At 49.1% G+C, this 27996-nt stretch overlaps 6 protein-coding genes across 21 annotated transcripts; 5 read left to right on the top strand and 1 right to left on the bottom strand.

Moving 5' to 3' along the window:
* Window positions 1-153: 153 nt before the first annotated feature.
* On the top strand, window positions 154-1286 carry FVEG_14801 (hypothetical protein). The gene has a single exon (XM_018903792.1). The coding sequence runs from the start codon at window positions 509-511 to the stop codon at window positions 815-817; it is 309 nt and encodes a 102-aa protein (XP_018744012.1). The 5' UTR covers window positions 154-508; the 3' UTR covers window positions 818-1286.
* A 1480-nt stretch (window positions 1287-2766) lies between these two features.
* On the top strand, window positions 2767-3135 carry FVEG_14800 (hypothetical protein; the record flags this gene model as incomplete). The annotated part of the gene is made up of 1 exon (XM_018903791.1): window positions 2767-3135. One exon carries the CDS (start codon window positions 2767-2769, stop codon window positions 3133-3135), a length of 369 nt encoding a protein of 122 aa, XP_018744011.1.
* A 2192-nt stretch (window positions 3136-5327) lies between these two features.
* Window positions 5328-15809, bottom strand: FVEG_01286 (phosphatidylinositol 4-kinase). 4 transcript variants are annotated; one of them, XM_018888165.1, is made up of 6 exons: window positions 15356-15809; window positions 13678-15302; window positions 12011-13621; window positions 9431-11962; window positions 7120-9383; window positions 5328-7067 (listed from the first exon to the last, which is right to left on the bottom strand). In XM_018888165.1, the coding sequence occupies exons 2-5, from the start codon at window positions 13858-13860 to the stop codon at window positions 7902-7904; spliced, it is 5808 nt and encodes a 1935-aa protein (XP_018744007.1). In that variant the 5' UTR covers window positions 13861-15302; window positions 15356-15809; the 3' UTR covers window positions 5328-7067; window positions 7120-7901. The 4 variants fall into 4 exon arrangements, with proteins under 4 accessions (XP_018744007.1, XP_018744009.1, XP_018744006.1 ...); XM_018888167.1 differs by having other exon boundaries at window positions 7120-11962; XM_018888164.1 differs by having other exon boundaries at window positions 13678-15809.
* FVEG_01287 (hypothetical protein) lies at window positions 5542-7547 on the top strand (the record flags this gene model as incomplete). Its single annotated transcript, XM_018888168.1, has 5 exons — window positions 5542-5942; window positions 6010-6690; window positions 6757-6969; window positions 7022-7080; window positions 7135-7547. The coding sequence occupies 5 exons, from the start codon at window positions 5542-5544 to the stop codon at window positions 7545-7547; spliced, it is 1767 nt and encodes a 588-aa protein (XP_018744010.1).
* Window positions 14017-15976, top strand: FVEG_01285 (20S proteasome subunit beta 6). Its single transcript, XM_018888163.1, has 2 exons — window positions 14017-14337; window positions 14389-15976. The coding sequence occupies exons 1-2, from the start codon at window positions 14231-14233 to the stop codon at window positions 15074-15076; spliced, it is 795 nt and encodes a 264-aa protein (XP_018744005.1). The 5' UTR covers window positions 14017-14230; the 3' UTR covers window positions 15077-15976.
* Window positions 15977-21640: 5664 nt separating this feature from the next.
* Window positions 21641-27782, top strand: FVEG_01284 (hypothetical protein). Of its 13 annotated transcripts, XM_018888154.1 has the most exons (8): window positions 21643-22448; window positions 22756-23199; window positions 23286-24033; window positions 24085-24144; window positions 24197-24711; window positions 24770-26078; window positions 26130-26780; window positions 26883-27782. In XM_018888154.1, the coding sequence occupies exons 3-6, from the start codon at window positions 23331-23333 to the stop codon at window positions 25352-25354; spliced, it is 1863 nt and encodes a 620-aa protein (XP_018744004.1). In that variant the 5' UTR covers window positions 21643-22448; window positions 22756-23199; window positions 23286-23330; the 3' UTR covers window positions 25355-26078; window positions 26130-26780; window positions 26883-27782. The 13 variants fall into 13 exon arrangements, with proteins under 13 accessions (XP_018744003.1, XP_018743997.1, XP_018744004.1 ...); XM_018888152.1 differs by having other exon boundaries at window positions 21643-23199; XM_018888153.1 differs by having other exon boundaries at window positions 21641-23199; window positions 24770-26658.
* The last annotated feature ends 214 nt before the right edge of the window (window positions 27783-27996 follow it).

Raw genomic sequence — 27996 nt, forward strand, 5'->3', positions numbered from 1 at the left:
AGAACAACCGAGGTGAGTAACTCATAAGGCAGGTAGTACGTAGACAACAGCTCAGCTGTTGTGGCTATGACAAACTTTCGATCAACTCAAGTCAAAAGCCGGCAACTGTCATCAGGTGAAATTCTGTGGAATAGGAATCTACATACTTACATCATCTCCATTGCATCAGAATAGGTATCGACTATTCGTAGACAGAGGGCTCAAGTTAATTGTCCCTGTAGACTCATCGTCAGAGCCCGTTCATCTAGCCCGTCCTAGCCCGTCCTAGCCCGTATCCTTTCCCGACTACCACCTCACTAGCGTCGTTGCTCCATGAGAACAGGCAGCCCTTGTCTTAGGAGGCACGGTCACCGCTGAATCAGAATGAGAGCCAGAGCCGCGGCCAAGGCTTCGCCAATAGCATCCAGAACTTCAGAGTGAGCATGCGGCATTGTACAGGTTCAGCTGGCCCTAGATCAGACCTTCACGACAACTGATGCTACGAATGGAAATGTAGGCAGATCAAAGCATGACATGGCTTGACGTATGTCCAATAGAACACGATTGTCTCAAGACATCCGAAACAATATCTCAAAGCCTTATTTCTTGGAGTGGCATCAATAATCAAGAGCTGATACTGAGGCTTGCTCATCTAAAAAGAGGCGCGGGCCAAGCCTGGACGGGCAAGCCCGCGAAGGCTATAGTTCCGATAATTCAGCTACCGCACCTCCTCAAAGCCGCAAGGTGCAGGAACATTAATGATGAAATGCTGCACTTTAAGCCGGACATATCAAGAAGCCGGTACACTAGTTGCAGGGGGAAATTGCGTGGCATTTAAGACACAACCAACAACCTCAATAGCGCTGTTGCTTGCATTTAGACCATGATCATGGCCATTTCTGGAAATCCCTTCAGCCTTGGGGATGTGTGGCAGATGGGAGCTATGTGGGATAAGCCAGCATGAATCTTTTCTTCGTGAGACAGTCTACATAAGCCCGGCCGACGCTGGGTGAACTGGGCGTATGATGAGCCAATGGGTTATGGTACCGGGCTTCAACGTTTCATGCATCCATTGTTTTGCTGACGCGACTTCTTCTCGATGATGGAGACTTCCGTCGACTTCCTATGCAACGCACGACACGATATCCGTACAAGGGGACCTTCCATCATCTACCAGCTGCTGGATGGCCAAGAGTCGGTTATTTTTGTCATTGATAATGACTGGCAACTGTACTAGGTAGGATGCCCAATATCAGAGTGCAGTTCTGCACTTTAGCACAAATCGATCGACTAAATCTAAGTGATGAGTTATATATATGTATATATGTATATTCACAATCAATGTTGACGACCCCTGGTGTTTTCTTCTCCCAACCAAGGCATGGCTGCAATCTCTATTCAATACGCGCACAGTATATCCATTGCCTAGACTAAAGTGAAATACTGGAGTTCTTGTGGAGATAAGGGTTCAATGCTTGATTCTGCTTGGCATTTATCGACTCACAGCTATCTCTGTCATTGACTGAGACTCGACATTCGTCTGTTGACTCTATTCTATTGCATTCGAGCATCAGATATAATAGTACAAGACAATAACTGCCCGGGGCCTTCGGATATTGGATCTCAAAGAGAGTTGAATTAGTCAATTATTGGCTGCATCGCTTGCGCCGTTCCCGCCCTGGCCGTGACCCTTTCCATTCCATTCCCTTCTCAAGACCCCTGGAGCTTTGGGCTCTGGCTTGCAGAGTTACGGGCTTGGGGTTGCGGGCACAGGGGGATCGTTCCCCACCACGATCCACGACAGCCGAGCAGCGAGCAGAGAATTCCACATGATATGAGCCTGTTGCTGCCTGTGTTCATGGATGAGAGAGGATCTTCTACATACTCCTCCACTTTAACCTTGGCCATGGCCATGACCATGACCATGCTCTTCGCTTTCGTGATGTGATTTCCATTCCCATTTTAGATATCACTCGATTTTTGATCTTTTCCAAACATGCCCTTGTTCCTCGCTGACGTCGTTGATCTACAGGAGGAGCCGAGTTGACGATCTCACGAACAAGAACTCGGGCTTCACGACGTCTTTTCACTTGCAGGACCAAGGCAAAACTTGGAAAGGAGCCGAGATCCAGGCATTGAGAAGATAACTCAATCAATTCTTTTGAACGTCGCCTCTCGCACTGTGCATGTATGCAACCTAATCGGGTACTAGGAAACTCATCGACACAGAAATTCAAACCTGATCAGGTCAAGTTCAGGTACGCGGCTCGTCAGTTGAAAATCATCACTCTTTTGAAAAAAAATTCAGACCGAGTGGGAGGGCCCTCCTTTTTCCTTCTTAGCCCTGTCCGCCGAGTGGATCGGGGTGGTCTTTTTTAGATCAAAGCTTGGCCAATGCTTCTTATTAGGGGCCTAACCGTGGAGAGACAGACAGGATATGTGAGATGGCTAGGTGGTTCGTATGGACTTTAGCACTCAAGACTGGCTGTAGCACAAGGAGGAGATTAATACCATCGGTGCCCAGTGCCTCGGAATTCAAACGGCTTCACTGCCATCGAGGAACCGCAATGCAATATGCTCCTCGGTACGCAGCAGCTCGTGTACTGTACGGATACATACGAGTGAATATCTGCTGTGAACCGTGCCACGCCAACTTTGCTCTCCCGTTATTCCACGGAGTATGGACAGGGCTGGGTCGGATGGAATACCTCAAGGCTTGAGGCTAAGAAACCAGGCAGAGCACGGCAAAGCAAGGGAGGCAATATTGACGATGTGGATGGATGAATCATGGCTGAGCTCATGGTGCATTTGTTGCTGACGGCTATTTACAGCCAAACTTTCCGCAAACGTTTGCAGTGTGTCCGTCTAATGCTGATTCTCGAATTATTTCTGGCTCAGGAGCCCACAGTTTTAGCCAAAGGCTGGGTTCCCTCGTCGCGGCTCCATCGTCTCACGCCACCAGCTGCTGAAATGATCGCCTTGAGCGTTAAGACGTGGTCGATCACCCAGTTGTTGGGTTACAGTTACTATTATTGCAGGCACACAAAAATCGAGAGTCATCACCCGATCCAACACCGACTCAAAGCTTGTTCTTGGCCGGTTTGTCACAGCCCCTCTCTTTTTTCCTTTCGAGTTTCCCTGTATTACTTCGTATAGATGTTGGGATTCTCCACAGAACTGGGGACTGTGATTGCGATTTGCGATTCTCGTGTTGTTGTCGTCGTCGTCTTCAAGAAGCGCGTATTTGGTCGGAGTTTTGTTCAAGATCAATAGGCTGTCACGTCAGCAAACAATCTCACAAATGTGCAATTATTAACCGTGCAGCCCTTGTCTCGCTCTTTTCTTCCGCCCCATCCGTCATCTATTGACTTGCTGGCCCAGGTAACAGTAACAATATGGGATCACAATCTGAATGTTTCGTTATCACTGCCAATCTTTATCTTGTAAGGCTCCACCACCCAGTTCTTTGTTGAGAAGGTCACTCTATTTACCAACCAGTTCCTTCAGCTGCGTTCTCCGTGGTTGAGATCATTCTTCCGGTTAGCTCTGATGACGGGTTCGTACAACATATCGCATATGTACATAGACAATGTCGATGCACGTCAAGAGACATGAATTGCGCGTCCTGTACGGATCAACACGATCATTCCCCGATACGCTAGGTTGGCTCGCGAGTCGCATGTCGCACAGTATAGGTGAGACATTCAAAGACAATAAACATCATCAGCAACATGACACGGCGGTTAAGATCGAAAATCTTCCGACTCATATCGCAATGACTCTATCCCCACAATCTATTGCAATCTGCATTCTATGTACATACATCTGTTGAAACACAAAGGGATAGTGGACCCCAACTTGGAGAGTACCGATGTAACCGATCGACAATCCTGAGGCACGCTTCCTGATGCGTTACATGCTTCAGGTGAGGAGAATTGGTAGGGAAAGGCATGTGAAGACAGTTAATAAGCCACAGGGCAAACCCAGCCATTGATAATTATTGTGAGTATTCATATTCAGGACCTACTGGATTCGATGGGCAACGACAGATTCTCGAATATCTTAGTCCAGATGTTGCCCACTCACTTGCTGTATACTCTGGTTCCAATCTTCCTGCTTCGTTCATGGCCACCCAATACCTCCTCCTCTTTTGTGCAAGCCCATGGCGACTTGATATACCATTCATTGTCTTGGCGGCTGCAGCGCTTGGATGCACATGCAGTTCTCCAGTGTAATTGAGTCAGTATGTAATATCCTGAACAAGTTTCTGCTAAGGTATCTCTGCTCCATAGTTACAGTAGCATTCAGTGTGTCCTTCCTACTATGTATCAGCACCCATAAGCGATCCAACCTCAGCGTCTATCTGTGGATGAGGCTGGCAACTAATTATACAACAGGAATGAGTCAAGCTGGTTATGTGAACGACATGGACCAATAGGTGAGCATAGTTGACAATGAACAATGAGAAGACCCTTGATCTGTCCTAGCGATAGTGATAAGCATATCATTAAGGTAATCACTGATTTACAGTAGCTTCAAGTTTTGTTACCCCATCTTCTCTGTAACTAGGGGCGGGACATTCTGTGAAACCTCGGCAGATCAAGCTTTGCCTCAGTAGCGGTGCAATGGAAAAGGATACAATTGAACTGGTTGTGTTTGAATTGGCGCCCTTGATTCTGTTACCTAGTGGAGGCCTGCAGCGGAAGGAGCTCACCCAAGCTTTCAGGCCGATTACCTTGCCGAAGAAGTTCCCATTAGGTAGTAGGTATGCGCCTAGCACCTGCTGATGAGGTAACGACCCAAACGCCAAGCTAAGTAGGTACCTACCTTATTGTCGTCCTTCTCGACCTCCCCCTGTGGTAGAGAGCATCAGTATCAAACAACATCACAGCTGTTTCAGTGTCTTGAAACTCACACTCGCGCGCGAACTGCATCAATGTCTCTTGCCCCTCTACGGATGCCGGGAGATCCTCTCTCAACGTTAAAACATCAAAAACACCTGCAGGACCCATCAAGGGGATCTGGCTAAGCCCTCTCCGGAATAAGGGACCCCGTCACGATGGGGACCCTTCAGCTAAAGGAGCCAAGGGTCCCAATCTCAAAGGGGCCGCCAAGGTCTCTGTCTGTACATACGGATGCTGTGGCGGAGCCTCCAGCAAGCATGTGGGCGAATAGCTTTGATGCATTGGATCTAATCAATCTCTCTGCTCTCCATAAGTTACTCAAAATCTCTTTTGCCTCGCTAGACGCGGAGAGGGGCTCCTGCTTTAGGATCTTTATTGATATTTGTTCATTATAATAGCAGAGTCCCTTTTGGCTAATCTGATCTTTCTCCGTGAGACGGGAGCTCGGAAAAACAACGTTTTGACTGCTAAACTAAGGCACGGCACCTACCTACCTAGTCGCAATTGTTTCTACGCTTCAAAACCCTGGCAATACTTCAAACCCGACTCGTTACACGTTTTATCTTATTTTTCTTCGCGATATATAATTGCGCCTCCTCCATCCTAAGCACCCCATTCTCTCGCCAGTCGCTGCGAAAAAGTGACATCTATTGCGATAATGAGCTCTCCAAGCACTCCCTCAAAGCATGGTAGCCATGCTCAATTGCGGCGCCCTTCTCTCCTCTCAAACGAGGATAGCCACAACCCTCTGGGCACGCGCAGTGGCGCCCTCCAGTCCCTCATCCGCAGTCGCTCTCACCAGAGCATACAGAGCTTGAGCAGTTCTGTTCCCGCGCACCCTCCCTCTTTCTGGATGGGACCTGATGATGAGGAGACTGGACTACTTCGCCACGACCATGATGAGCTTGGCAGGCTGCTCGCTGATGAGCGTCGCCTCACCCAACTGCTCCACGGCCCCCAGAACCGCAGTGCCAAACTCATTGGTAGAAGCAACCCTCGATATCGGTGGGAGCAATACTGGAAGCCTGAGGAGGAGCTGGCTGCTATGTCCAAACCACTGTGAGTCCTTAATGGCGCCACCAACTACGCGCCTCGGCCTCGCGCAGCAGCTAACCAAGCCCACCAGGCGCGAGTACTATGAGAGAACAAATGAGTTGATTCAGCAATATCTGTACATCGATGCTCTCCTCGACTCCGCTATCCCACACGATCTCCTCAATGAGTACCAAGCGGAGCTTGAAGCTTCTGCATTCCGACCACTCGACGTCCCGGATACCATCAACGAAGAGCCCTCCACCACATCCGACTCCCCCCCTCTCACCGGATCAACTCCTGTATCCGCATCTATCACTCCAGGCTCCTATGGCACTGTCAGCGTCAAGGCTAGCAATTCGACTACAAAACTCCCTGCTACTCGCACGCCTCAAGATATATTCCGTTCCTCCGAGAACTTGCCACTTCTTCAGCGTCAGGATCAATCCGAAGACGAGGACGAGGAGCAACCTCCGCGACCTGTTACCCAAGAAGACGACAATGGCCCCAAGCCCTTGTTACCCTGGCTGGAGGATGCTGAAATTGACAGCGACGACCCAATCGTGACATTGGCAATCTGGGTCAACTTTATTGCCAATGCCATTTTACTCGCTGGAAAACTCGTTGTCATTGTCTCAGTCCCTTCAATGTCTGTCCTGGCCAGCTTGGTAGATGCCGTGCTTGATTTCCTCAGTACGGTCATCGTATGGATTACTACGCGTCTCATCTCGTCCAGTCATCAAGACCAGTATAGCTATCCTGTTGGTCGCCGCAAGTAAGTCTCAGTCGTTGCCATATTGCTTGTGGTGTTTCAAGTGAAAAAGGGCTAACATGTAGCAAGACTCGAACCACTTGGCGTCCTCGTCTTTTCCATCATCATGATCACATCCTTCTGCCAAGTGGGACTCGAGTGTATTTCTCGCCTCATGGACCCTGAGCATGCTATCCTTGAGTTGGGCATTCCAGCTATTGCCATCATGGTTTCTACCATCGTCATCAAGGGTGCCTGCTGGATCTGGTGTCGTGTCGTCAAGAACTCAAGTGTCAGAGCATTGTAAGTCGGCGAATCCATCCACATTCGTACTCCGTATCTGACCAAACCACAGGGCTGAGGATGCAAAGACGGATGTGATCTTCAACACTGGTTCCATCCTATTCCCTATCAGTAAGTAATCATAGTATATCCTTTAAGGCATAAACCTACTAATATTGGCCCTAGTTGGCTACTATGGACGAATCTGGTGGCTTGATGCCGTCGGTGGCTTGTTCCTCTCGCTTGTTGTCATCTTCAACTGGAGTCAGACCTCGGCACACCACGTCCGTAACCTTTCAGGCTTCTCCGCCCAGCCTGACGAGCGAAACCTGCTGCTATACTTGACCATGCGCTTCGCCACTGCCATTCGTCAGATTCAAAATCTGCGCGCCTATCACGCTGGTGACAAACTCTTCGTCGAGGTCGATATTGTGCTTTCTGCTGCGACACCTCTCAAGGACAGTCACGATCTTAGCGAGGTGCTGACATACTTCCTCGAATCTGTGCCAATCGTTGACCGAGCATTTGTCCACGTTGATTATACTAGTTACAATGCCCCGACTCACATGCTCAAAGGGTCTGCCGCAAAACAGAAATAAGCCCGAAGTGCAACAACACACCGAGGCCAGGCGGATTAAATCCCCCGCTTGTATGGGAGACGGAAAGACTAGTCACCAGAGATTTAAAAGGGCATTGCAATAATATCCAAAGAGCTCGGGTGTATATAGAAGCGTATTCAAGCGCGAAGCAGTTTCGTGGGGGTATCATAAGTCGTTTTTGCAAAAATCTTTGTTGCTTTGGAAAGCGGAGCCATTGTACTACATATCTGTATTATCTCTTTAAAGAGCCGGGAAGGAAGACTAGATAAGCGTTACAATAACAAAAAAAGAAGGGAAAAAAGAAAGAAAAACCTCTAGACGTCTTCATTACTGACCCTCCTCTTGTGCCATCCCCTAATAGGGAATGCCGTTAGTCAGAAGCTGGAACTGATCATAGATACCTGTGCTGTGACTCGAGTAACTGGTCTTGATGAGATGTTTCATGAAGTTGGCAGCGTCGCGCTCGCTTTTGTCAAGGACAAAACGCTCACGGAAATGCTTGACACTCTCAGGCTTGAAGCAGGGCAGCCCACTATCCATCATGAGCCAGACGATCTGGCTGAGCTTCTCGCAATACTGACGACTGGCCAGGAAAGCCTTCACGCAGAGCTCCTCGAAGGCCTTGAAACTCTGGTGCTCCATTGAACCGCCCATGACCGCCACCATCTCGGTTGTGAGCTTGAAGGGGGCACGCTCGAATTTGATACCACCTGGGGCGATATCAAAGCAGAAACCGAAATCAATGTGTAGGATGTGTCCTGCGTCGTCAATCATGATGTTGCCATTGTGTCGGTCCTTGAATTGCAATAAGTAGGAAATGACTGAGTACGCAGCCATAGACTTGACGAAGTTGCTGCGGGCTCGCTGGAATCGGAGCGAGTTCTCATTGCCGTATTTGGAGATGAAGTAGTCATACAAACCATTGACAGCCTCACGACCAAGCATATCTCGTGAGATCGAGTTAGGCAGCACGTCGATGACACCGCAACCAGGGGCAGTGGCAGTAACTCGATAAGGGAAGACGTAGACATCCAGGCCGACATCGTGGAATATGCCTCGGAACGCTGCAATCATCTGCAGCGCCAGGACGTCCTGTCGACAATCATCGCCGACCTTGAAAATGGCCGACTGCCAGACTTCAACAGTCCTCTCTGGTGTTCCGTGATCTTCTCCATCATTCTCTTCCATCATCTCATCCACCTCAGAAACGCCTCCTTTGTTCTTCTGAATACGGAATGTTGCCATGTACGGAGCCTTGGCATGACTCTGTAGAGGCTTTCCAGACTTACGATCAATGCCGATAACAACACCATCAGGATTACTAGGAAGATAAACGCCGACCTCAACTTTGATTTTGCGCAGCTCTTCTTCAATCTTTTGCTTCTTCTCCGGTTTCGACTTCTTGATAAAGGGCTTAAGCTTTCCAGAAATGTCAGTGACTTCGTCAAAGAAAGAAAACTCTTTCTCATAAAAGTCGCGGTCCTCAGCGGCAAAACCGTCAACCATCTGAGTCATGACCGTGTCGAGAGTTGGCTTGATTTCGTCAGGGATCTGAGCGTCATCGTCCTTGTACGAATTGGCCTTCATGTTCCAGATAATCTGGTGAGCGAACAGCTGGGAAAACTGTGCTGTTTCAAGGATATAGCGCTTGACATATCCAAGGCTATCGTAGCGGAGAGACTGGACAATTTGGGGAACATAAAAGAATGTTACGTCGACAGAATGGCTTTCCAGCGCACGCATGGCGTACTGAATAATGAAAGGGTGCGACTGGTAGGCAGGCAAGAACATGGTAACGGCTGTTACCGGGTTCACAGGCTCCCAGTACAATAAATACTGCCGAAACGTTAGTATCGCAATGTCAGTCAAGGTACGAAACCTGCCTTGAGTTGTTGTGAAGCAACATCATCGGGGAGAAATCCCTCAAAGATCAGGTGCAGAGCCTCAGGCTCGAAAATGGCCTTTTCAGGCATGGTGAGAAGCAAGAACCTGATGTCGCGCTGCAGGCGAGGGAATGGAAACCTAGTTGCGAGTTCAATGGCAATAGCTGGGTCCTGCCACCATGCAGTCCTAATGAGTGGTAAGAGTGCAGCTTCGGTCGGTGCCTTGCCGGCAGTTGGGGTCAGTGCCTGATTGCTCGAATTGTTGAGTGGGTTTACCCAGACAATTAGGCGCAGTTGTTCATTTCTGAGAAGGAGATCGAGCAGCTGCTCTTTGGACTGCAGAGATTTGACATTGCCGACAGTCTGGGCGCCTATAAAAGAGACCTGTTGGAGGGCCGCCAAGACATCAGAGATAAGACGGATCTCGGTCTTCATCTGCAATAAGTTACTGCCAAAAGACCACTTGGGCGCAGACCTGAACCAAGACAGGCCAGCCGTAAGAAGTCGCTCCTTGAGCCTCCACTGTGCTGCAGGCTTGAGAGTGGTGCTGGAGCGTAGGATGCGCAGACCAAATAAGACGATTTGGAATCGAATCTCTCTGGCCATTGGATGAGTTGCAGATTGCTTCATTGCCTCCAGTGTAAGATCAATCATCCGGAGGAACACCTTCTGGATGTCAGGGCTACCGAGCCTGGTAGCATTATAATGGCTGGCAAAGAATTGGAGCAGTCGAGTGTGGGGAGAGAGAATGTCATGCACAATCTGCTTCTTCTTGGCTAGAGCTTCCAATTCGCTGGGTGCAAATTCTTCTTTCAAAAAGAAGGGGTCAACATGATTCAGTGTTGGACTGAAAAGGCCGACCTTTCGGGTAAGAGAGAACTCCCACTGCTGGACGATCTCATTCAGCAGTCTCGACTCCTGTCTTGGGTTCTCGTTGATCACACCTAGCCACAGGGAAACACCCAAGTTGATGGATTGCTTGGTGAATAGGGCGAATGGAATGCTCACAAGGTGATGAGCAATAGCGGCTTCATCATTGCTCGTGCGGCAAAGAAGTGCTGCTGCCCTACGAAGAATATCCCGGACTTCAGTGATTGATGTACTCTTCTTGCTGTGAATTCTTGCCTCGATATGAGCGAGTGCAGTAGTGGCATTGGCACTCTCCTTCACAGACGACTGCACAAATGACAAGCGACGGTTGTGATTCATGAAGCTCATAAGTTCTGTACCGCGATCCGGAAGCGTCTCGCCGTACCGATATTCTTGGCGAGTTGTGTACTGCGCAACGAAGGCAGAGGCTGTGTTGACACTCGAGTTGCCAATCTTGTCCATGGATTGGAGACGATTGTCTGTTGATGGAATAACTGATCCAAGCTCAAGAGCAAAAGACCTTCCCAAAGAGACGTGGCCGTAAGCGCCTTCGTCACTGAACTCCGACAGATATGTCTGCAGAATTCCCTTGACATCGAGAGGAGAGAGATTGATGGCAGAATTGACCCATACCCTGGCCTTGCGGTTGAGGATATCTACTGTCCATCTTCGAAAATCGTAGTCATCTGAAAGCTGCACAGTCACTCCGCCAAGTTCTGACGTAAAAGTAGACCTGGGAGCATAAACATCTGTCTCGGCTTCCAAGCAGCTAGACCACATAAGCGAGAGCAGTTCGATCAGTGCGAAGAGTGATGACCTATAGCAAAGGGCTGAAGGAATTTCACGGAGGAAGCGATCTGCGCAAACAAAGGCGGCTTGTTGGACTCGTTCGATACGATGGCAGCAGCTACAGAAGATGGTAGCGAGCTGTTCGGCCGCGTACTGGGCAGAAAAGGTTGGTTCGGTGCCGCTTTGAGTCTTTTGAATATACTTATCCATGACAGCAGCTGCAACACCCTCCATGGCGCTGCTCAGCTCTCCCTTGGCCATGCTCGGTTCCAGGAAATAGGAAAGAACCTTGGTGCAATCACCTGAGTCGGCTCGAAGAATTTCCATCAAATAAGCTGCTTGTAAGAAGATCACCTTGCGATAGCTGAGGCTCCTAATCTCATTGGACTTGGAGGGTACAAGATCACTCATAAGCTTCTTCTGCAGAGACTCTCTATCGTTACTCATACCACGTCGTAAAACAGTATTAAGCTCGATATCACTTTCGACCTGCTCGCCTCGCTGCTCAGCCACAAGAGGTGGGGAGTGGATAGCAATTAGGCGCAATTCTCTCATATACTGTTTGCCTCGATCTGTGTTGGTTGTAAAGCCATGAACCACGATGTTGAACCAAGCGTCTCGAAGAAGAGAATACGTCTCGTCATCGGCAATGGGCTCAAAAGCAAAATCGTTCGTGGACATAAAGATTGCCAGCGGGTGAAGAAGTTCCGCGATCTCCTTTGCAGCCATTTGTACGTCAGATTCCTTAGTATGTCCGAACGAGTGAACATCACCAAGTCCGATGATGCTGTCAAGCAGGTGTTCGAAGTAGATACCAAACAACTGCGAGTCACGTCGTAGGTTGGCAGAAATGAAAGTGCGAGCATTTCTCACCTACACAAATCAGCAAGTATCAAAGTATAGAAAGTCATATTCACTTACCGCTTCCAGTAGGAACAGCTGGTTTTCGACAACCCCAGTATGGCACAATTTACTAAACAACTTGAGCAAAGAGCGAAACTCGAGTTGTCCGCCCTCGAGAGCCAGAGCTGCTGCTCCACTGATAATCCGGGCATCCACGCCTGTATTGACCTTTTCGAGCTTCTGTTGAAGCATAGACTGAGCCAGTGCGGTAATTTTCTCATCCTTGAAAGCAGCAGCAATTCCACAAATGGTTTGCACGACATTGCCAGAAACGATCGCAGTCTCCTCCTCGCCATACATCTGTAGTGAAATCGAGCTCCCAATGGACCGACGATTGGTATAAATGGCATTAAGTCCTGTTTCACTTGCCGTTCCATCAATCTGATCCTTCACAAACGCCTGGTCCGACCCAGGGCTGAGTACGTTGCCTAGGGTATACAATGTGCCGATGACAGCATCCTTCGAGAGCATTTTGAGAGCATAGGCCAAGCTATTGGAAGCTATAGTGACGATATCTTTCTGTGGGGCATCCTGAACGATGAACCTAGGGAGGATGCGGCTGACATTGGACGAGAAGGATGGTGAGATCTGACAGATGAGGGCCAAACATCGCAACGTGACCGATGCAAGAGTAGGGTCAGCCATCTGAACAGAGTCATCCAGGGATTCCTGAAGCCAGTTCATGAGAATCTCTGTATCAGCAGCATCTTCATTGAGCAGAGCGCAGTTCAAGTAGGAAATGAGCGCCGCAGCCTTCACAGCGTAAGCGAGACTCTGCTGGTCAGGAGATCCCATACGGATGAAGTCCGCACCACCTTCGATGTACTGGATCTCCTCAATGGCCAAGGCAGCATATTCCTCAACCGTCTTGAGGTCTGCTTCGAGCGTAGAGGACGCGATGTTACAAAGATCTTCACCCTGGGCAATGTAGATATCCAGCACGTGAGACTCTCGCAGAGAACGAGGGTCCTTTACCATCAGCGAAGTGCTGGAGACAATAAGGTGAGCGAAGCTGCGATGCAGAAGCATAGCTCCGAGAGGCCGTCCAGAGGAGGCATAGTGGCGCAGGTATCTCTTCCATTCTTTAACCTCGCGATCCTGGCTATGACAATTGCGAATGGTGGACAGTGCTGTTTCCACAGCGATAAGGAAAGGCTCAGAAAGCAATTCTCTAATTTTCTTGATCATGGCTAGTCGACCGCCAGATCTCCAGAAGTCGGCCTGAGCGGCTGCCGCATCCAAAAATCCCAGCAGAGCCACGGCAATTGTCACAGTTCGAATTGCATCCTCCAGGTGAGGATTCTCAGGATCCTCTGCTTGAGGTGAGATGATGCTCTCGGTAGCTCGTCTGCAAGAGTTCACGAAGGCCCAGATCTTATCGGTCACATTCTCCTGAAGCTCATCGTAGTTGATGCCAAGTGCCAACAGGGCCCCTGTCACATGAAAGGCTAGAGCCTCGGTCGGGGACGGGTCGATCTTTCGGAAGAATGGCGAAGGAAGGAAAACCTGTATATGTGCTTCAAGAATATACGGGAACAGCTGGTACGAGAGTCGCTGGGCGCTCTGGCTCGATTTGATTTTCGGTGCTGTCTTGCATAATGCGATCAAGACCTCGAATTCGCGAATAGACTACAATTGTCAATCACGCACTCACTATTAGATCCCTAAGTCAATGAACAACCTACCATAGGCACTCGGCCTAGCGAGCTCTTATTCTGATAGCCATTGACATAGTCCTTGCTCTTCGCGCCGGCGTGGCAGGCCCTACATAACCGGTCAAGATCGGATCGGTCGAAGGATGTTGTAGAGCTAGACGCAGATAGCGAAGCTATCTTCTGGAGCGCCTTGGAGCGAATGTCGCCTATCATCTTTGGTGCGTAGGCAGTGCGGCCGCTTCAAAGCATAGGCAATTCGAAACAAACACCGACAAGAACCAAGTCAACAAATTTGTTTCCGAAACAAGACCTTCAAAATGACGATGGTTGTTAGGTGAACTTTAGGAGGTGAACCCCTGTCAGTCTGCGCGCTTAGTCATCGTAGCTACCCCAGCTCTGCAGGTTACCAGTAGGTGGGCAAGGCTACAAGCTTGACGCGTGCGTCTGAACCTCAGCTCGATCGTCAGTGACAAGGCAACACCAGATCACATCATCAATCAGCAACTCCAAACTCCATCATCTCTGCGCATCGAGAAATATCACACAGCTCTTACTTGGACTTTCCTTCATATAGACCGCAATCATGGCTGCCATGTTCAGCCAGAACCCTTTGATGAATGGGCCCAACTATTCATTCTCCGATGCCCCCAAGACCAACAGCGGCGAGTTTCGAGAACATCGATTTAACCCGTGAGATACCTCACGTATGCACCTCCACGGCTTACAGCTAACTGATCCAAGCTACACCGATAATGGCGGTTCGACTCTTGCCATTGCTGGCGCAGACTTTACCATCATGGCTGGTGACACCCGCCACACCAGCGGTTATAGCATCAACTCTCGCATGTCCCCCAAGGTCTTCCGAATCGGAGGCACCACTGCCTCCCAGGAGGATGCTACACTAGTCCTATCTGTTGTCGGCTTCGCTGCTGACGGTGAGGCCCTCCGCGACCACCTCGACACCATCTGCAAGATCTACCGTTATCGCCACGGCAAGCCCATGACTGTCAATGCTTGTGCCAAACGCCTCTCTACCGTTCTCTACTCGAAGCGATTCTTCCCCTACTACTCGCATGCGATGCTCGGCGGTCTGGATGAGGAGGGCAGAGGCGCTGTGTACTCATATGATCCCGTGGGGAGCTATGAACGGGAACAGTGCCGAGCAGGCGGTGCTGCGGGCAGTCTGATCATGCCTTTCCTGGACAACCAGGTCAACTTCAAGAACCAGTATATTCCCGGAAGCGGAGAAGGCCATGAATTGAAGGAGCGGGAGCGACGTCCTCTCACACGAACAGAGGTCGAGACTGTCGTCAAGGATGCCTTCGATGGTGCGGTGGAGCGTCACATTGAGGTTGGTGATAACCTTCAAATGCTTATCATCACAGCAGACGGTATTGAGGAGACTTTCTTGCCCTTGAAGAAAGATTAGATGGAAGGAAAGGCGAAAGAGGAATGTATAATAGGGTATTCCTTAGACGCCACGGAATCAATGGGCCTTCCCAACGGTCAATTACGAGGCATATTGTGGTGTGATGAATATGAATATGATACCGAGTCGCTTCAACGACAAAAGAGAATGTCCAGCTCCATGAATTGCAAACTAACAGGTGGCCAGTGAGGCTTCAGGATGCAAAGGCCTTACTTGACTTGGGAATCTAGGTTTTATAAATTACTTCAGGCGGCACTGAGCTCTGCGGACCGCACATACCTGCTATGCACTGGACATGGGGAACATTTTCCAACACCACTGAAGCCATCGTGTTCGACCAAATATTCACAGAGGTCAGGGCCCCTAAATCACTTACTGGCACTATGCGATTGCAGTTTCAATTAGCTGCCCAACAATTAACTTGCTGCGGTGGCGGTATGGACAACAAGTGATGGTATGACGGCGGTTTGACCTTGTAACCAAGGGGCGAAGCACTTGTAACGGCATACTCGAATTACACTTTTAATCACCAAAAGGTTCAATGGCATACCAACACTCGAACATCCTATCAGCATACTCAGCCAGTGGTTCAGACCATCCTGAAAGAGATGAACTATTCACTTCACCGGGCAACGGTGCTTGTTTGCGAATGAGTTCAGCTGTACCACAGCTATTCACCCTCACAATTCTTGCGCGGCGTTTTCATGAGTCTGGCATGGCGATGTGTTACTTGCCTGTCTTTTTGTTGTACTTTGGGTGTTGACAAGTAACATTGCTAATTAGTCTAATTAGAGATGGTATGGTATCGGCACACGGCATTTGAGAGACCCATGTCGAGCTGAGCTCTTTGGTCCAAGTCACTGTTGCAACATTGATCATCTCAAGGGACTCTTGACATTAGTCCGCGGATAGGATTACATCCGGGAGAGTTAAACACCACTTACACTTCTAAGAGCGCGTCCAGACTCTTCTGGAGCGCCTCTATCGAACCACAAGCGCGGCAAATGGCAACACCACGTTGGTTCCTTAGACTCAAGCGCTTGTTTACTTTTCCTATGCCCGATAGTCATCAAAGAACAGTCCGGTTATTTGCTAGCAAAGAATTCTTTCTGATGTTGATCAGAGTCAGATGCTAAACATCGAGCCAATACCGTGGCAGTCTAATACCGCCATGCTGTTTCTTTAGCCACATAACTTATCATTGCTAGCTCATCCAGTCTCTATCCCGAAGACGCTTGCTGCCCTGCCCTGCCCTGCCCACACCGGCCGGTCAGGTCTACCGTCTCTTTCTTAGCCTATCAAGTCCACTACACACTTAACAACTCTGATAGGTGAGGCAAGACCTGGTTGCAGTAGTATAGGGTTATTCAAGGCCCAATGACTGGTTGAACATCGTTGCGGTGATCCGCCCTTTGCCTCAGTGGCTGCACATATGTACAGAGATCCATCGAGGCATCCCAGCTAAGCAATGCCCCGATGCAGAAGGGCGTGGACAGGATTTATCTCTTCCGTTCTCTGCAAGATACTGTATTTCAATATCGTTTGGGTGCGTGAGTGTCTCGCTAACACAACCGATGTAGTGGCGTCTGCTCCATCGCACAATATGCATGACCCGAAAGAAAGGTTGAAGTCATGATACACTGCCATTACGAAAGCCGGACACCACACCTCCTTCACACACTGCAGACATCGAGCCTTGGCGCTTGAGCAACTCTCGAGGTGTTGTATCCTGATAAATCGCCTTTTCAGCTGCCCAGGGGTTAGCTATCCTTGCTTTGGACTGGTATTGGTGTCCCCAGGGAAAAAATGAAATTAAGACATGATAGCCTAGGCATGTACTAAGAGTATCATGCAGTAGTGATCTCACTTCTGTTGGGTAGTTGGCAGGCGAGCATTTCACCTGGTGTGTGTGTTCAGTGAACTACCCTTTCACAATGTGCGTTGTAGATATGCCGCACAAGCCAGTTTCGTTTGCCCGCTTCTTCAATAGAATGAGGTTTCTGCATCCGGACTTTTTTAGGCTACTGGCTTTCCCTTAGGCATACAGATGAAAGGCGTGTTTGTTGTGCAAAACTAGACCAGCTACCCAATAAATTCGAGCTATACAACTTCTACGCAAATAATTCTTACAAGGCTATATCGATATGCACAACTACTGCCCTACGTTAGTGGCAAGCTTTTGATTATATCGGAGGTATAGCCAAGACTTCTGACAGCCTCTGTTCCTCCGAAGATTATGGGTCCTGGTCTATTCGCCACCTCAGCATACGTAGCTTCCAACAATCAAGTGCTGTCTTCCATGTCTCATAAGGCCTAGGAATTGTTTTTAGCCATGCATGTCGTTGAATCGAGGCTGGCGGCTGGCGGCTAGCTGACACGAGCGAATGTTGTGTGGCTGATAACAATGCGCTGCTGAAAGTCTACCGTACAGGACTTGTAACGTAACTCAGTCATGGCCTTATTTCCGCGCTTGGGCCGGGGCTGTTTAAGTTTCTTGGTTCAGTCATGGTCTAGCTTTCTTCCAAGTTTTTGGCAAACTCTTCCATCCTTGGACATGGAACTTGCCGTCATCGGAGAAATCAGAAAGGCGCCTTATTCATTGGCGAGCAGAATTCCTACAATGATGCCCACAGCCCAAGTGTTGAGGCATGATCAGTTGCTGTTGCAGGGGTTTTCCGGCATTTGATGGTCAAGTTGGTGTCGGCAGATGACATTTGTAGCGGTTCAAAAGCGCTACAGCAATCTAATCAAAACGGCACCGAACTCAAATGCTGACGACTTACACAACCGTAACCAGTCGGCTGACATTTGCCACCTCTCATCGTCAAAAATTGAGGCATGTGATGGGGAGTAGAAGCCCAATACACTCAATTTTCGTCAAGTGTCCATAGTTGTAGACAGAACTGAAAACGGTGAGAGAGTTACATAAGGTAGCGGTCCGTTCTCAAGACCCTATCTAGCCAACCTAGGCTCTAGGATGCAGGCAGCGTGCAACGCATTTGCCACATCGGAGGGGGCTGTCAAAGCTTTCTTTCATCATCATCTGTTAACAGCCTTACACGAGGGTCTTGATAGCCCACGTCGAGCGAAATTGACGTCGGGGTCCTCGGCTCCTCAAGCCCTCAAGTCAAGACAGGTTCACAGCGGGTTGAGCATCGGCACAGAGCTTCAAGAAGGATGATCAATGCTGATAATCGTTTCACAAGCCACAGTGACCCTTGCTGCGGACCTCCCGACACCAATAAAGACGGCCAATTGCTGTTTTGGTCGCGCCATCGGCGAAGACTACCTATAACTGTAAGGCATGTAAACGGAGCACCGTCGTCATGGCGTCACTGACTATTGTGCAACAAGAGGTAAGATAGGCATTGGAAGCGCCTAAAGCAGTCAAGATCAACGATAAAGGTTCTGGACCCTGTTTGACAGGCGGGTGGCGAATGCGTCAGGCAAGCAGGCAACAGTCGTCGCTCTATCTGAGGGCCCAATAACCTTGGTTGCGGGTCACAATTGTACCACAAGTTGAAGGCTTTCCACATTTATTTTTGTTGCAGATTTCTGGCACACAAGTGCCGTACGTCGCTGACTCTTTCTTTAGCCGATCATACGCGACATCTCCCCCTCTACACGAACACGCAGATTCAACATCAAGTATTCTTGTTAAGAGCCGACGGAGCTTTTCATCCGTCAACCTTAATTAGGCCCGAGTTCTAATTGGCTTTTCAAGTGGCGTCCCAGGAACCCCATCAAGGGTCCAACTAAACACACAGCGGTGGTAGGGCGTGCACATGTCGTTAGTCCAAAAAGCCGTCGTGCGACTGGGAGCTCGGATCACTGGCCGAAAAGCAATGGCTTCTGGTAGCGGAACGGAGTCAGTGTTGATGTTGAACAGTTTACTGGCCATTTTGGCTTCCATAGTATTGCTATTGTGAGGTGCTCAATTTCGAACTCTGGAATTGACTACGAAGGTTTCTAGCAGGAGGGGTCTACGTATCTACCCATGACTAGGTAGGTTGTGTCTGAAAGGCAGAATCGTGAAGTGGGATGGTCGATCATCCACTTACGGATGTCCTAAGGTCCCTAGACAAGCCCAAGAACAGCCATGAGATTACCCAAGTTGTCAGGACCATGCGATTGTCTCCAATAAGACGCTAGTGTCACGGGAGGCTGGTCGCCCCGGCACTAGTTGAGAAAAGTTGGTGGGTGATGGAGAATTAAGAAAACGGGATAGATCAACATCCACGAAAAGGACTCTTGAACCATGGCATTTGTTGCTACTCCGTACTTACGCAACTGATTGAAAGTTCAGAAGCGACAAGGATCTCGCCTAGGAACGTCACTTCGCTACATACCCACTGCCTCCATATTGCTGTCAAGCTCCGACGTCACGATTTTCAGGTACTGTCTTTTGATGATATGATGATATGAATGGCAAGAGAAGAGGTAGCAAAGCTCAGTTATCCATGCCGGCCATCGATCAAGGGCTACCTGGGCCCCCAAACAGAGAATTGTCCGCCGGACGCTGGGATCTGAGGGGAACACGTGGTTCTGGCAAGATTTCTACTAAGTCGGCAGAAATCCAAGGTCAGGCTAGAGTGCAAATTGTAACCTGCTCAGTCATCAAGATCAGTGAATCATTCATTATCCATCCAGCGTAAGATTCTGCCATGAAAAGTACCTACGGCCAGTGGGTTTGTGTCCTCTCGTGCAAGCAGAAGCGTGTCGGCGTGGAGCTTTTAGGTCCAAGACCGTGTATAGACCGGGCTAGGCCATCAGGAGTGGTTCGAAGCCCCGTCGAGGATGGTCCAACTTCAGTGTTGCGAGATTCAAGGAAAACCAGTCAAAGAGCGCCGGAGCTTGCCCGGATAGAACGCCACATGGAAAGGCAGACTGTTGAGCATCCACCGGGTTGCATGGTAGTGGGGGAGGCAATGGCTCATGCTCATGTAATTCAGAATGTCCCATCCTTAGTGCCCGTTTCCTACCAGTGATAATCACGTCAAACTTGATAACTAACAACAGCCAAGTGAAGCGAATTGAGTTCAAAAAGGATACGTACATGCTGGCAAGGCGACTTGGCGGGTCTGTCGCGCGTGTCGATCAGATCTCAGGGACCTCCACCCTACCGCCTCGGCTATTCCCTGTATGCAGATCCCTACTCTGTAGGCTCATGAACAGCTGTCTGAGGGACTGAGTGGCAATAGCCTCGTACGCGTCGCTGAGTCGCGAGCGGTCGTTGCTCCTCTTTATGGGGTTACTGGCGCAGTTGGCCGGCTGCAGAGCTAGAGGCTACTTGGTGCTCGATGTTGGGCATGTTTACAGATATGTTTCGAATGATTTCTGATATCGTGAGACTCTTTGATACATCATGCACACACTTGACTTTCCAGGGTAGTGTACTGTAGTTAGGTGGGAAATTCTATGTATTGGATAGGTAGAGTTGCCGTGTGCCATTCTCCAAAGATTCCCATGCTAGGGGGTGAGGAAACACAGCGGACGGGCTTTGGCGGGAGATCAGCGATTTTTGGTGTAAGCCATTCTGCTGTTTTTCCTCACCCCGAGGCCATGATACAGAGTAGTAGTCCTACTGGTGAGCGCCCAAAAAAAAAAAAAAAAGCCCTGTAGCCTGTATCTTCTTAGCCTTAAGCTGCTTCGTAGAGTTAAAAATCTGGGGCAGGAACAGGGCAACCGTCAGTGGCGAAACGGTTCCTTCCTACCAGCGGGACGGGGAGTTTTACGTTCCCATTTCATCTTGAACGGTTCCTTCAGCAAAAACTCTGCTTGCTTACCTACCCAAGCCAACGTAGGTACCTTATGTCAGAAGTCATCGGGCCCGTTTTATGTTTCATGACGTTTCAAGCCACCAGCATCATTGACAACCTACCCTCCAATGCACCAACCATATTCTAGTCCTGTCCGCAATTGTACATCATTCTAATTACGGAATCCAAGTCATCCTCATGACGGTTGGGAACAAGAAGACATCAGATGACATGCAATGCAATTGACTACAGACACATGCTTGGGTGCATACACATACATAAGCAAAACCACTATTATCCACGAGACCCTCTAAAAGCATCCAAGACCTTCTGATTTCGGAGATTGTGCTTTCTGGTGGACCCCGCTAACATCCGTTTTCAGGGACCGTTGCCTCAAGACGCTGGGTTCGCTCGCAGAGCTCGACATCGAAGAAGCCATTCATTCCCCGCAGGAACAACAAATTTAGAAGTCCAATGCGAAGTACCGCATATCATATCACGGCTAGGGCATTTCTTGGCGTCGAAATGGTCTTTTCTCCTCTGCCATCGCTTCACTACTCCATAGGTACTATAACAAGGTTTTTTCACCACCCTTTACTATTCGAACCCCCCATCCCTGTCATCCCGGTTGGGTTCTGCTGTGGCTGTTCTCCTTGCACCTTGTTTCCCTGCTGCTGGCGCCTTTGCTCGGTTCGAGCTTCGCCCTCCAATCACATTTCTCCGTGAACTCTTGACTTCATTCTCGTTGCGAATCTGTGGCACTCGGTACCTGAATGTTCACCAAGATGGTGGGCGCATGGTCGGTGGCGGTAATGGGTAGCTCAATGTTGCGACCTCAGCCACCGTCTCACGGGATGATTGTCTTCCTTGACATAGGTATACATGCAACTTTGTTGGAACTCACCAGTCGAACAGGGGACGCTGCCAATCTGTTCCAAGAATGAACTGTGAATGATCTATACCTGTGCCATTGCCAACATCGGCCCCGCTTAAGCTCAAGTATCACTGATGGATTGCGGCCTTTGTGACTTGAGCATCGTGTGGCTTGACGGCTTGTTGTTGCCGTTGAACTATCGCTCTCTTTTACCTCTTCTTGTCCAAGCTCTCCTCTCCACCACTTCCCTCCACTCACTCCTCCACCTATACGGCCCTAACAGAATCCCATCTAAGAGCTCGACCAACTTGGGATCGCCCATCGTATTTCCCATCCATCATACCCATCTGTAGCCCACACCCCCCATGAATCTATCACACTAGCATCCCTTCAACTGATCTCTTTTTGGCCCTCTATCCCTCTTAACCCTGCATTTCCTTACACTTCCTTACCTTCCAAGCCTTCCTCGAGCCCTAGCTTCGGAAGCTTGGACTATTAGCCACTCGCTATCTCCGTTGTTAAAGCCTCTTCTGTTTAATCGTTGGCTTAGGTTTCGCCCCTTGCCCCCCAAAAGCTTCTCAAGCCTCGAAAGTCTTTAGGAACCGTTTCTCTTTTTGAAAGCTCACAGGTTCAGGGGAGCTTAACTTTGTCAGTTTGCATTTCTGGTAACCTTCGTTTGTTGCTGAAGCTGGCATTGCCTGTTGCCAGCTCGTAAAGGACGACCTAGGGCTCCTTCAACGTATGAACAAATGTTTTCTCGACTCATCTTGAGCCCCAATACCTCCTTTGCCGCTACACTCATTCATCGCAGCTGATTCTTAGTATCGCGGGTCAAGTCCAACTTTGTGGCTGATCGCCGACTTCGAATAGTTGACACTGCACCTCAACACTACAACACTCTTCCAGTGGTTCCTGGGCTAAGCTCATATCCCTGTTACGCCATAAGGAAACACAACCAAGCCCCATTTTCGATCTCGTTTTATCATTCAGCTCCTTTCCCTTCCGAATTTGGCATTGGTTTAACGGGTGTTCAACGACTTCGCTAGCTTCCCCGTGGGGGCAATAATACACACCTTTGTTCGGGCAGTTTCTTATAGGAACTGTATTTACTTCCGCCGCCACCTTGTCTCTTGTTTCACAGGCAGATTTATTATATACAAAACGACAAATCGTGTCTCCTTTCAGTCTTTTTGTTGGTAAGAGCCAGGGTCTCGATATATTCCCCCGCCCACTGAGCGCTATCGTCGGCTCTGACACATAATCGGCCACAAAATTGCTCGATAATTTCCCCTCTCTACCCTTTCTTTAATAGCAGCCAGTCAAATCCGCCCGAGAAGCTCTAGGCGGCTGCTCTGCTGCAGGAAAAAGCCCTGTTGACTTGTGACTTCGGCACGATTAGCAGGCCTCCTGGTGTTCATCTGAACAATCACAGCTTTCAGGCATCGGAATTTTGCTATCCTTCCCTCACTCCAATAGAGAACATATCCAAGGTATTACATTACCCTTCATCAAACCTGTTGCTATAAGCCTACGTCTGAGTTGGAGGAGTTGCTAATCTGACCTCAATAAGCACCAGGCTATCTCTCACCTTCTATCAGAGTACCACCAACAAATACATCAAATGGGGGATACAGCCAGCGCCCAAGTCCTGGATGTGGAAGCACTCGACCAAGATACTGCAAAGACGGTCAACACAACGATACCTGACGATCCTATGCCACGTCAAGACGAGCCTCGTACTATCCAGGGGCATGAGTTTTCTTCTCACACTCAAGAGCATCCCACCGTTTCTCAGCACGCGTTCTCAACACAGTTCGATATGTCTCAAACCTCTTCGGGTCCCCGCCCTGGGCCATATAACATGGCCCCTATGGCCAACGCCCTCCCTACGATGGGTTTCCGCCCTGGACAGTATCCCCAAAACGCTCACCAGCGCATGAATCCCGCGGGATCTCCACCTATGATGCAGCACATGTCCCAGTTTCCTGGTCATCCGCCACTTCCAGTCTCCGGTCAAAGTTACTACCTACAGCCACAGGTCGCACCGTACTATGGAAATCAGATGCAGCAGGCACAGGCAGCGAACATGATGTCTCAAAGGCACAACATGGCATACTATCCCAACCAGATGATGATGAGCTCTCAGCAATCTCCCTATTACTACCCCCCTGGACCCCAGTATCAACCTGCCGCGCACCCAGTTCCGAACGGGGTGTTATCTGGCCACCATGCCGCTGGCGGACTAACAACCAGCGACCCAAGGGCGATGGCACAGACTGCAGACATGAGTGGAATACATCCACAGGGGTTCAGGCAAGGGCAAGGTAGGACTGGGAAGCAATCTCCCAACAAAACTGAGCTAAAGCAAACCCCAGATGGGACAGAGAGGCGAAGGAGTGCTGTTCGGGGCCCTCCCAGAAAGCCGCGACAGAGTGGTAAGCTAACTTACCTCGATGACCGTCAGTGTCGGCTAAACTCTTGAATCAGGACATGCAATCTGGATCGGCAACCTTCCTCCGCAAACCGACCTCATGAGCCTCGTTCATCATGTATGCAAAGAGGCTGTAGGATTGGAATCACTGTTTCTCATCTCCAAGAGCAACTGTGCATTCGCCAATTTTAAGGATGAGGAAACCTGTACTGCAGCACAACAGAAGCTACATGATTCGAAATTTCAGTCGGTTCGCCTCGTCAGCCGGCTACGCAAGAGCACAGTGGAGGGTGCAGCCGGTGTAACAGCTCCAACTGGTCCTTCGGTGGCTGCAACAGTAGTTAAGACGGATCAAGTTGCCGACAAGTCACCATCTCAGAGCGTGATTCGAAGCCCGGCGTCCGAACCCTCAGGGACCATCAAGCTTGGAGCTTCCGGCGAGAAGACACCGCAGAAGGACAAGTTCTTCATTCTTAAGAGCCTGACAGTGGAAGACCTCGAATTGAGTGTTAGCACCGGCATCTGGGCTACCCAATCTCACAATGAAGAAGCATTGAACAATGCCTTCAAGGTACGTTGGTCTTTGAGCAATACCATTTAGCTACTTGTCAACTAACCTTTCCGAACAGGACGCTGATAGTGTATACTTGGTCTTCTCGGCCAATAAGTCAGGGGAATATTATGGGTATGCTAGGATGATATCGCAGATCAACGAAGACCCTGCGGCAGCTATCGAATTTGCACCCACGGCTCAGGCAACGAGCGACCTTGACCTCCCGAAAGCCATACCGACCGAAGCGAACGAACAAGCCCCCAAGGGGCGTATCATTGACGACTCTGCCAGAGGCACTATCTTCTGGGAGGCGGATCGTGATGATGCTGATGCCTTGTCTGATGCGGAAAGCGAAGCATCAAGCTCCAAGAGTAATGCAGGGGACGAGGGTGCTGCCAAGACATGGGGAAAGCCTTTCAAACTGGAGTGGCTATCCACAAGTCGACTACCATTTTACCGCACGAGAGGATTGCGCAATCCTTGGAACTCGAACCGTGAAGTAAAAATCGCTCGAGATGGTACGGAACTAGAGCCTTCAGTTGGACGAAGACTTATTGGGCTCTTCAATCGCGCGCAGAACGCAGAGGCAGTCGACGCCGGCGTGCGGGCTTCCATGGTCATGGTGCAAGGCTTCGGGCCAATGCAGCCATATGGACAATGAGAGGCGGAGGGGACTTGAGACAGGTCCTCGACGCGATACTCCTGCTGCTCGGGTACTCTAATGCTCTTGAAAGCACACTTGCCAAGAAGATAATTCAAAGACACTGGAATACGGTTTGGGATCTATGCTGGACATAGCTGACAATTCACGACGAGCAAGGGTCATCAACGACGGTTGTAAATGTAACTACACGACAGTTTTACGTCTCATGATTATATCTATTCGAGTTTTCGAGGTGTTTTTGACTTTGGTTGTGATATGGTCCGGAATTCGCGGATTTGAGTAGTATTTGAGAGGTTGCTGCAGAGCTGTCAAGCTAGCTGCAAATCATATCATGGATCTGCCATACTACCTAGGTACTTGCGTCAAACTTGATCAACCTGCCAGACCACCTCGGTGATCAGGGTCATGGATCAAGTGGCAACGGAAAACGCGGATATACAAGATTCCGTCGACGCCCGTCAGCGGGTCGCAACGAACTGAAAGCCCGAATTCCATCGGGGCATCATTTGCAGTATGGTTTCGGTGATTGATGAGACAAAAATAATGTTGGCTTGGTCAAGCCAAAAAATGTGGCAAAGCTGTGGCTGAAAGATGTTTACTTACGGGGGGGTGACTAGAACGGGAATCTGATAAAACTGAGCATCTACTTACTAAAGTGCCTAAGGTACGGAGTACCTGGTATGTGCCTCAAATATAGCGCTAACGCACGCGCAAGGAACTGGCAAGTTGACTTTCAGCCACTGGAGGTTTGGCCTTTTCTGACCTAAAGCAGCTGAGGTTTCTGGGGTAGTTAGCTGTGCATGGATGTGGTCCAGAACGTCATGGACTACGTCATGATGCTAGATGGTCTAGACCCTCCCAAGTGGGTAAAACAAAGGATTCATTAAACACCAAGAGAGTTATTTGTGTGACACAAATACTTGATCACTTTGCCAGGTACTCATTACCCCCGCTGCCCCGTTTGTCTGACTATTTCTAATTATGTTCTGTCCCGTTTTTCTTCTACTACATGCCGGACCCCACATTGACATTTGGATCCATGGAGTTTCGGTGGTGGGAGTGGTGATGATCATGATATGCATTGAATCCCAATCACACCTCGATTACCTCAGTACTAATGCACTAAATCACGATCACAATTCAACAGAGCAAACCAAGTAACTCCAAGCCACATTGAATCATTAAGAACATCCGAGCAATCGATCCCGTTTGCCCCTGTTCACTTTATCTCTAATTACGTCATTGGTCATATCACCAGAGCTTTGGATATGGACCCTGGATTTGCCTATGATATACAAGTGGTATGGCCTTTTTCATTTTTAGCTGTCCTTCTTAGCAGGTTCCAGATGGATGAGAATTATGACTAGAAGTATTATTCTTGTTTTACAGTTAACTTGGTAATGTTATAAGTCTACACAGCTGAGTAAGTCTCAGTGTATTTCTTTTGGTCTCTACTCATTCTCCTTTTGTCACCATCTCTTTGTCACCACGGCATTCTACTTACATTACGGCATTGTGCCTCTAGCCCATAAGCTCTTTACTCGCCTATGACAATAGAGTTTCAATTACGGCCGAACTTCACGAACGTCTGAGCCTTTAATGCAATAATCTGCCCCCCAACGCTATTTCCTCACCGAGCGGCACACTTTTCGATGCAGTGCACATACGATATCCATATCTCCCTCTCTGGTCTACAAAGTCATTTCTATGTCCATTGGCCACGGTGCACATGTAGAGCAGAATGCGTATGTCCACTTCGATATCTCCAGGATCGCCCCCCCGTCCCAAGTATCCCTGTCTTTGGTGGTCACTGGTAACTCTTGGAGGATGTTCACCACTGGCTCCTCCACCAGAGTAGCTGCCCTCGCAATTCTTGGGCCGGGACTAGTGTTTCATACTTTATTCCAGTACATTGATGCGGGATGTAGTCACCGTACTGAGGATAGTGTTTTCTGGCTCCTGGTGATCACTGACCAATGTTGATGCGACTTGGTTGAATCCCAACGGTGGTGTTCTCGGCAAATGTTTCTTGGTCTGATTGCGTGCTCAGTTCAACTTCTTCTGGGAGTTTCTAGCCCAGTAACACTAATTGATTGGAAGTATGTCATATTCAATTGGGCATATTGCGGTTGAGGGCTCAATCACTGGTCCGTACTCATCATCGACATATTGCAACTCATAGATTTGTGCCTCAATGAGCTTGGATACTTGTCCTAGTTCCAGGCTTCTGAGATGATATTATTGTGTATCATCATATATCTCCGAATCTTCCCATATAGGTATGATCATGAGCAGGAGTGTTCTTCTTTGCTTCCTAAACAACACCTCTTGGCTTCTGTCTTCTTGTGTCGTGTAAATGCCAAGTATTAAGAATATTTAATTGATTCATAAGGTACTAAGTTGGTTGTAGTCGGTCTAATGCTGGGTTCGTCGTTTGTAGATGCTTTATCCCTCCCTAGGTAGGTAATGTTGTTGGTATGATTCAAGGTAGCTTCTGTTGATATCCGCACATGATTAAGCCAAATAGATTCTGAATTCCCAGACCTTCTCATGCGTCACACGTCCACTACCGGGATAATCATGCTAATACATTCTGTGATTGTCACGTGGTGCTTGCTATAGGAAATTGATCAGCTCGG

This window comes from Fusarium verticillioides, chromosome 1 (genome assembly GCF_000149555.1).
Source record: "Fusarium verticillioides 7600 chromosome 1, whole genome shotgun sequence".
Classification (NCBI taxonomy): domain Eukaryota; kingdom Fungi; phylum Ascomycota; class Sordariomycetes; order Hypocreales; family Nectriaceae; genus Fusarium; species Fusarium verticillioides.